The sequence below is a fragment of the Selaginella moellendorffii genome, unplaced genomic scaffold (assembly GCF_000143415.4).
Source record: "Selaginella moellendorffii unplaced genomic scaffold, v1.0 SELMOscaffold_137, whole genome shotgun sequence".
NCBI classification, from domain to species: Eukaryota; Viridiplantae; Streptophyta; class Lycopodiopsida; order Selaginellales; family Selaginellaceae; genus Selaginella; species Selaginella moellendorffii.
Window position 1 is genome coordinate 61,990 of NW_003314398.1, and position 9,953 is coordinate 71,942.

A 9,953-nucleotide genomic window follows, 5' to 3' on the forward strand; every position below is an offset into this window, starting at 1 on the left:
AATTTTCACTGGCTAATTGTAAAGGACTATGCTAGAAAGTTTTTAGAAAAGTTTAAGTATGTTTATAATTTTTTAGCCTAAATATAAAATTTTGTTGAAAAATATATTTATAATTATTAAATATTTATTTCCAGGTTTTATAATTTTGAATTTTTTAAAATTTTCTCTAATTCTAATTTTAGGTTTTAGATTAGGAATGAAATAAACTAAATAAAGTTAATTACGTTTATGCACTTTAAACACTAAATAATTAAAATAAACAAAGTTATTATCATCTATAAAGATGTTATGTTATACCTAATCAAGAACATTCTATATTTATATATTCTTTTGTTAAACTTAACGTATTCACTTAAAAACTGTTGAAGTTTATTTTTTTCAAAAAGATTTTAATTTATTTTAAACTTACTATTTTAAAATAAAAATAACTTATTTATTTTATAATTAATTAATTTTTCTAAAAATTTAAATGCCAAAGTAAAATAAAATATATAAATATTTTTAAACTTATATAAAGTATTTTGTTATTATATAATAATTTAAAATAGAATGAAAAAAGAAAGCATTGTGACACATGTTATATACATTGTATTGACCGTGACTGCACTTGTATTATATAGGATAAATTACATTTAGACTGAGGTATATTGTACCCAATCAAAAACTAAAAATACTATCAATAAAGGTCTTAAATTACACAATTGATTAGATTAAATTTAATTAATAACAAATTGGGTAGAATACAAAACTAAAAATTTAAAATTAATTTATATTTATATTGTAAATATCTGGTATTACTATATTACATATATAAAATAAAAATATTAAATTATTCCTTACAATAAAACCTCATCTTTAAATTAAAAACATTATTTACCTTAGGTCAACAATTTTTTTAATAATCATTTGCCCACACAAAATAAATGTTGAAATTTAATTTAATTTAACCTGGAATTAAATTAAAAATTTATATTTTAATTTTATTTTGTAAGGGCCAAGTGTACGCTACGATGCCATATACTAATATTAGCGTAGTGAGATTTTGGTAACCATCAGATTGGTTTCAATATGAACCACTTGCTCATGTATATAAGCTAAGGTTTTTAGGCTAATTGATATGCACTTTTTTTGTATTCCCTTTTCATATTCCAAGCATTCACATTGGTGGAGGTGAGGGGTACCTTTGATTGTCCCTAAAAAGTGCTTGAATTTGGGATTTTGGTTTAGATGTAACTTTTGCATCATCTAGATCTAGCTTTTTCCATTTCCTTTTTTTTATTCTTCTTTTTTAGGATTTTAGTTTATATCTAGCTTTTTGCATTGTTTAGATCTCCCATTTCCTTTTTGCTTTTTGTCGTTTCTCTTCTTTTGCTCTTTCTTCGTCCATCTTCATGGCAGATCAGCAATCTCCTCCTTTGACTTTGGAGCAACAGTTGGTACAATTACTTAATGCTATATGCTTGCAATTGAACAACCAAACTCAGTTCATGGCAGCATTCACGGCACGTGGTACAACTCCTCCTGCTTTTGGTGATAATCCTCACATTCAGCCAGAGTTCTTTCGCAGGAATCTTAGGGATGATGTATACCATTGGTTCGATCACTTCAAGGTGATTGCCACATATCATTCTTGGGATGATGCTCGACGTTTATGTGAGTTTCCCATGTGTTTCCAAGGGACTGTGTTACAATGGTACAATGGTCTAAGCATAGCCACTCATGGGGATTAGAGTGTTCTCCCGGACATCTTCAAATGCGCCTTCAAACATGCCGATGACTGTGATAATGCCTTCTAACAACTGCATCGTCTTTGTCAAGGGCCATCTGAGTCAGTGATGCAATTTAGCGTTTGTTTCCGAAGTCTTTTGCTTCGTGCGGAGCTAAATATCTCGGAACGGATCAAGCTAGGAATGTTGTGGCCAACACTTCGTCAAAATCTTGTTGGACTTGTGCATGCACTTGCTCCCACCACCCTTGACGATGTTCTTTGCTTGGCACAACATTATGAGATGTCACCTCTTCCACTTCTCGCTGCCCGTCCTTCAACTCCCCTTCTTATGGGTGATGGTCTTGTTCCAATGGAGGTTGATGCTGTTGCTGCTCGAGTCCAAGGACAAGGGCAAGGATGTGGTCATGGCCATGATGTTCGCTGTTGGGCATGTGATGAGGTTGGTCATACTTATTAGCGCTGTCGGTGTTTTCCAAATTGGCGACCTCCATTTCCTGGGTGGAGACCTTGGCGTCAGCAATGTCCTATTAGTGTTGCTGCAGTGGAAGGTTTGGACACTGAGATGCATCCGGGAAACGAGGAGTCACACGAGTAACGAAGGGACCTTGCGTGAATAAGTTAGTGACCCCTTCATCTTTCTTTCAGGAGTATCATCAAGGGGTTCACTCGGCACCAGTTCATCCAGTGTTTACTTTCCAAACTCGTTTTATAACAAGAGGTCTCATATTATTCTCTCCGTGTTGGTTGATACAAGTTCGAGTTTATCTTCTATTATTTGACCTATTGCCACACGTTGCCGTCTACACTTACGTCGTGCAGTGGAATCAGTTTTCATTCTTTATGGCAACGGCTGTACACATGAATGTGCATGGGATGAGGCGGATCTGGTTGTGCGTGTGGGCGATCTCGAGTTTGAGTTGTAGTCATTACAGGTGGTGCCGAGTTAAGCTTTTGACCTTATTCTTGATATGGATTGGTTGCAGCGCAATCATGCCAAGTGTGATTTTGAGGCTTTTCCCCCTTGTCCCATACTTCCTTATGTTTCATCCATTCCTCTTACTTCCATACCTCTTCGTCTCTTTACTTCTATCTCTGCTTCCATTACTTTTGTTCCCCCACTATTTCCTCCTATATTTCCATTTTGTTTTGCTCTTTCCTTTTCCGATCCCTCCGACAGTTTTTGTTTTGCAGCGGTTGATCGGCTAATGAAAGAGTATTCTGATATCTTTGAATTTGACCTATCGTCTGGGGCCAAGATTGCCACATGTCTGTGAGACACAAAATCCCTAGACCCCAAAGTGGAGCCGGAAGGGTGCCACGTGGTAGTGGCCGAAGTGAAAGCCAAACGAGCGTAACACGTTTGGACTAAAAGCTCCGACTTAAAAGGTCGAGAACGGGAGTGGAACTCCCAACAAAGTGCTCAAGGAGCGAGCACGAAGCGAGCAATAAGCAAGGCTCCAAAAAGGGACCCAAAAAGGACCAACACATGACACGTGGAAGTGTCCAAGATGGAGTCCGAGATGGACCCGAAGTGGAGTCCGAGATGGAGTCCGAGATGGACCCAAAGTGGAGTCCGATATGGAGTCCAAGATGGAGTCCGAGATGGAGTCCGATATGGAGTCCGAGATGGAGTCTGAGATGGAGTCCGATATGGAGTCCGATATGGAGTCCGAGATGGAGTCCGATATGGAGTCCGAGATGGAGTCCAAGATGGACCGAGATGGAGTCTGAGATGGACCTGAGATGGAGTCCGAGATGGACCCGAGATGGAGTCCGAGATGGACCCGAGATGGAGTCCGAGATGGACCCGAGATGGAGTCCGAGATGAAGTCCGAGATGGAGTCCAAGATGGACCCGAGATGGAGTCCGAGATGGACCCGAGATGGAGTCCGAGATGGAGTCCGAGATGGACCCAAGATGGAGTCCGAAGTCGAGACCGAGACCGGGACCAAGACCGGGACCGAGACCGAGACCGAGATCGGGACTGAGACCAAGACCGAGGCTGAGGCCGAGACCGAGCCCGAGCCCGAGTCCGAGTCCGAGTCCAAGTCCGAGTCCAAGTCCGAGTCCGAGTCCGAGTTCGAGTCTAAGAGGGTGAAAGCCCAAAGCGTTCGTCTCCCAGACCCTGGGGGGTTTGGTGAGCTCCAAAAGTATAGTAGGGGGAGGACGGCAATGGAGCCAGTTTGGCCAAGAAAGGCCAGTTTGGCCCAGGAAGGCCGGACCCAGTGTTGGGTGATGAGCTGCCCATTGGGAAGTCCAAGACTAGAGTGAACACGGACCGACAAGCGGGGTAGCTTGGTGAAGTGTTCAAGAGCCGGCTCTAGTTCCCCCGGGAGATCGACTGGCCGATGCTCCCAGTCCAAGTGTGGGTGGCACTACCTACTTGGATACCTGTCGTGGCTCAATGGAACCTCGCTCTAAGCCCATGGCTAGAGCACCTAAAGGCGGAAGGCGGGGAGAGTACCCAGGTGGCTCGCGTAAGGCTACGGTGTTTCGAAATGTTGTCCCAAAGGCCCAGACTGTGGAAAAGAAGAGGAGCAGTCCTCTGGGGTAGTGACCAAAGACACAGTCGTGTGGTGAGGAAGTCCCAGAGGACTGTGGGACTTAGTGGTCGGGCCTGTGGGCCTCGATCCAGTGGCAATGTCGGCAAACACGGCCAGGGGCAGAAAGGGACTTAGTGGGGACTGATAGAGGGATATTGGGGAAGGCTATTCCCCTTGTCGGTGGGCATCCTAAGGATGCTAAGGAGTGGATCTGAGATGACCACTCACGGATGGTTTACCTAGTCTTGGAGAGCCAAGACTGTGATGCAAGTGGTATTGGACTACCAGTGTGGCAAAGGTGATTGGGTATGGCCTTAGCGTAACAGGCTGCCATGTCGGTGGTACCTTTGAGTGTCGGTCGTGGGATCGGACACGTGGAGCACTTGGACCAAGTGCAAATGTTGAGTGGCATGGATGCCATTCTCGGGGCTAGTAAGTCCCAAGTCCTGAATTGGACTTATGGAGGTTGTGATTGAAACTCCTTCAAGTGGTCGGAGGTGTGGTTAAGTGTCCTTGGGCATGTGAACCTCATCTTGTGACGAAGCCTGATTGGAGTATTCATTTTTGCATTGACTATTGTCCGTTAAATAAAATGACGATCCCAGATGTGTACCCTCTTCCTCACACTACTGATCTTTTGGATCGTTTGGGGTAAAATTGTTGGTTCACCAAGCTAGATCTTGCTTCTGGGTATTGATAAGTACCGATGGCTGAAGAAGATATTCGTAAGATTGCTTTTCATACACCGTTTGGTTTGTATGAGTTTTTGGTGATACCGTTTGGTTTGAACAATGCTCCAACAACTTTTCAGCGGATGATAGACATGGTTCTTTGCGATATTCCAGAGGTGACTGCTGATTTCATTAATGATGTCTTGATCCACTCGGAGGGGACGTGGGAGAAGCACGTGTGTGATGTTTGTAAAGTGTTGGATCAGCTACGCGACATTGGTTTAAAGTTGAAGTGGTCGAAGTGCGTGTTTGGGTCCAATGACACAATTTATCTTGGGTACCGTATTTCTCGTGAGGGTTTGCAATTTGATCTTGACAAACTTGTGGCTATTCTAAAGTTCCCTACTCCGAAGTGTGTGAGTGATGTGCAGCGCTTCTTGGGCAAAGTACAATATCTCAGTCATTTTGTGGATCATATTTCTGATCGCACTGCACTATTGCAAGTGTTGCTGAAGTCATCAACATCATCTTTCATCTAGTCTCTAGATTGTGAGCAGGCGTTCGTGGATCTCAAAGAGCTATTGACAACTCCTCCAGTTTTGGCATATCCTGACTACACTTGACCTTTTATTTTGCGCGTGGATGCTTTTGACATTGGTCTTAGAGGTGTGTTGATGCAAGAGAGCTCGAGTGTGCCTGATCAGTGCCATCCTATTGCGTATATAAGCCATACATTACAAATAGCAGAGATGAACTACTCCACGACAGAGAAAAAGTGTTTAGCATTAGTCTGGGGTTTTGAGAAATTTCATGCATATCTATATGGTTCTTGGATGTTACTTGAAGGTGATAATGCTGCTGTTACTTCATTATTGAAACAGAAGAACCTGGTTGGTCGTACTGTTCGATGGGCTTTGAAACTTCAGATATATGATTTTGATATTGTTCATCGCCCAGGGAGTTCTATGGCTGATGCTAATGCCCTTTCTCGAGCTCCTCTTCCTTCTCCACTCTCTTTTCATGTTTCTGACGAGTTTGTTATTCTAGCCTTTGTGGATTTTCTAGACGAGGATTCTGTGTTGTTAGCGGTTGTTGTACTTAACGTTCAGTGTCCACAAGGCACAGAGCAAGATTTACCTTCTCTTGATGAGGTTCACGAGGCTCAAAAGATTGAGCCGTAGATTCAAAGGCTTCGAGATGGGTTTAAGAATCTTGCATCACTTGCTGATGATTTGCCTTTCCGGCATTTACATTCTCAATATCGCCTTGAAGATGACCTTTATTTTGTGGGGACGAATCCTAATGATCATTTACGGCTAGTGGTGCCCTTTATCTTTATTCCACAGTTTCTTGATGCCTATCATGATTCTCCTATTCTAAGTGGGCATATGGGACATCGTTGTGTAACCGAGAAGCTGCACAGGTCTTTCTATTGGCCAGAGATGCGATGTGATTATTATCTGGTATGTGCATAGCTGTGTTTGGTGCCAAGCTCGTAATACTCCCCCTCAGGCTACAGAAGGACGGTTGGAGTTAATTGCAGTTTCCCGTCTGTTTGAGTTGGTGGCGTTTGATTTTATGGGACCTTTTCCATGGTTGATTGCTAGCAATGAGTATGTTATTATTGTTTCTGACTACTTGACTCGTTGGGTGAAAGTTGGTGCTAGTGGATTCTTTCAGATAATAGTCCCGCATTTATGGCTGAGGCATTTCATGTTTTGACGTCTCAATTGGGGATACGCTACACTTTCACAAGTGCTTATCATCCACAATCAGACGGTCTGGTGGAACAGCTCATTTGGACATTCAAAAGGATGATTGCGAAGTATATGAACTTTCAGCATTCGGATTGGGATTGTTATTTGCCATCTCTTCAGTTTGCATATGTCACAGGGGTGCAGAGTTCTGTTGGTACTTCACTATATAAACTCCTATATGGTCATGATTCAATATTACCAACGGAGCTTTCGTGATTGCCACAAGTTGCCAATGCTAGGTCGTGGGATCAGTATTTGACAAGCATTCTTCCACTTGTTCAAGCAGAGTCTACCAAACACTTAGGCCAAGTACAAGTGGGATAACAATAGCGTTACAACTCCCATCATAGTCCACCTGTGGAGTACAAAGTGGATGATTTAGTATTAGTCCATTTTCCCCATCTTATGGTACGTGGTTTATCTAAGGGGCTCCTTGTGCAATGGAAAGGACCGTATTGCATGTTGCGGCAAGTTGGACCACAAGTTTATGAAGTTCGGTATGATGTCCAGTAGGTTGATCCTCTAAAGATTGTGCATATGCAGCGGTTAAAACGCTTCATACAAAGGGATCATGAGCAGTTAATACCATCTACAGATTCGCTGATGCCTCCTCTTAATGTTCGTCTAGATCCCAGCCCGTCTACGAGAGAACCCTGATGATCTTCCATTATTCCGAAAGGAGGGGATGATGTGAAGGCTAAGTGTACGGCTACGATGCTATATACTAATATTAGTGTAATGGGATTTTGGTAGCCGTCAGATTGGTTTCAATCTAGACCACTGACTCCTGTATATAAGCTAAGGTTTTTGGGTTAATTGATATGCATATTTTCTGTATTCCCTTTCTATATTCCAAGCACTCACAATTTATTTTTTAGAAAATGGAAACTTAAAACTAAAGTTTTTAATTAAAAAAGTCTATTTTGAATCACCAAAGTTTACAATGAAACCCTAATTGAAGGAGAGAGGAAAATTGAAATCCTTAAATGTTAACTCCAAGGGTATTACAAATTATGTGCCTTATCAAGATCACTTTAGTGATTTCACTAGAGGAGCTGGATTACCTTGATATTCACTTCTTCAAAAGCCTTTGCTTTGGAGACCTGCCTTGACTCGTCCACCAGAAACCCTTCAACGCTTACCAATAAGAAAGACTATCAAAATTATCCAGAAAGAAAACAAAAGAGAAAAAAAATTAACCTCTTTCGAAACGAAAAGGGAATGGTTCAAGCCCACCGAGGAGATGGGAATCACTGTCGCTAAGACTCTCGGATCTCTCACAGCATTCTGGATCGAGCGAACAGAAGAAAAGAGTAGAGGGCCGGCCACAGCATCCAGACTCACTTGATCATTTAAAAACCAGGCAAAAAGCCCGCCCAGAAGCCCAATGAATGAGATGGAAAAACCTATCTTTCCAGAAAGCTCTTTCACTCACAATCCCACCTTTGATGGCCTGGACAATCGACAATACGCGTTCGCGACGAGAGCCAATGCTGCTCCATGGTCCGCGGGGAAAAATCTTTGTGCTTGCAAGTCCGTGATCTCACGCCGGTTCTTACACGCAGCGAGCAAGCACAGCCACTCCACCGAGCTTGGAACGAATGGCATGGCATGGAGGAGATCTTGGGCCTGGCGCAAATGCCCGGCTCGTGCGAGCACATCGGCCAGGCAGCAGTAATGCTGCTTTGTAGCCTCAATCCCATAGTCAGCGATGGAGGACGCGAAGAACCGCATGGCCGATTGGAGCTCTCCCAGGCGACTACACGCGATGAGCGCGAGCGTGAAGCACACTTGATCAGGGTGGTCCACAAGCTTGAGCTCGCCAAACGTGTCGAAGATCTCGATGGACTGGCAAGAGTTTTGGGTGTGAGCAGCGAGCAGGGAGCTCCAAGACACGACATTTCTCTCGGGCATGGTGGCGAACACTCGCTTGGCAGCGGCGATATGCCCGATCCGGGCATACGCCCCCAGCAACGTGTTCCAAGAGACAAGATCTTTCTCGGGCATCTCCACGAATATTGCTAGAGCCTCGCCGAGTTTTCCTCCAGAATCGACATTGCCATATGCACCCAGCATTGCATTCCACGCAACAAGGTCTCTCTCCGGCATCACATCGAACAGGAGCTTGGATTGCTCTAGGTCGCGGCAATTCTCGGCGTGGGCAACTAGTATCGCTGTCCAGGCGATGAGATCCCGCTGCGGCATTGAGTCAAACACCGCCCTCGCGCTGGAGATATCGCCACTTCGAGCATACGCCGCCGCCATCGAGCTCCAGCAGATCAAATCCCTCTCGGGCATAGAATCAAACACAAGCTTTGCTTCTTCCACCTCTCCCCTTTCCGCATGAGCAACTAGAAGAGAGTTCCAAGCAATAACGCTCAACACCGGCAAAGAATCAAACAACTTTCGAGCGTCGTCAAGATGCCCCAAACGGGCATATGCTGTCAACATTGTGGTTACTGATACAAGGTTGATCTCTGGCATCTTTTTGAAAAGAAGTTCAGCCTCCACGAGCTTCGAATCTTGCAGAAAAGCATCTAACATCAGCGTCCAAGTTACAATGTTTCTTTCGGGCATCTTGGCAAACACTTGTGTAGCCTCGTACATATGCCCAGATTGGGCATATGCTGAAAGCATGGCATTCCACGCCACAAGATCCCTCTCTGGCATCATATGAAAAACTAGTGTTGCGGTTTCCGGCCTATGCGATAGGCAATCCAGCATCGCCGTCCAGGACACAACGTTGCGTTCCGGCATGGCATCGAAAAGCCCTCTTGTTTCTTGCAAATCTCTAGTTTGGGCAAATGCTGCCAGGATGGCGTTCCAGGAAACAAGATCCCACTGTGGCATCTGATCAAACAGGGCCTTGGCTTCTTCCGTTCGCCCCTTGCTGCCATACGCAACGATCAGCGCTGTCCAGAGGATGATGTTCTTCTGGCCTGGCATTTGATCCAGGAGCTCTCTCGCGTCTTCCACCTCGCCGTTGCCCGTGCACGCCAGGAACATAGATGTCCAGGAGAAATCGTTCCTGCGGTCGCGCATCTCGTCGAAGATCGCCCTCGCGTGCTTCACGCTGCCGCAATTGCCATACATCTCGATGAGCCGGTTCGAGAGGAAGACATCGCCGGCGGGCACTCTCATGGAGGAATGGATCTTGATCGCCTGGGACAAGGCAGAGGTGCCCCGCATTTGCGCAAGACAGCGCTCTCGTTCCATCCATTCTTCTTTCTTTCTTGCCAAGGAAGAGCAAGTC

At 44.4% G+C, this 9,953-nt stretch overlaps 1 protein-coding gene across 1 annotated transcript; it reads right to left on the reverse strand.

The window, feature by feature from the left end:
* Window positions 1-8,131: 8,131 nt before the first annotated feature.
* Window positions 8,132-9,889, reverse strand: LOC112343164 (pentatricopeptide repeat-containing protein At2g35030, mitochondrial-like). The gene has a single exon (XM_024666224.1). The coding sequence runs from the start codon at window positions 9,887-9,889 to the stop codon at window positions 8,132-8,134; it is 1,758 nt and encodes a 585-aa protein (XP_024521992.1).
* Between the last annotated feature and the right edge of the window lie 64 nt (window positions 9,890-9,953).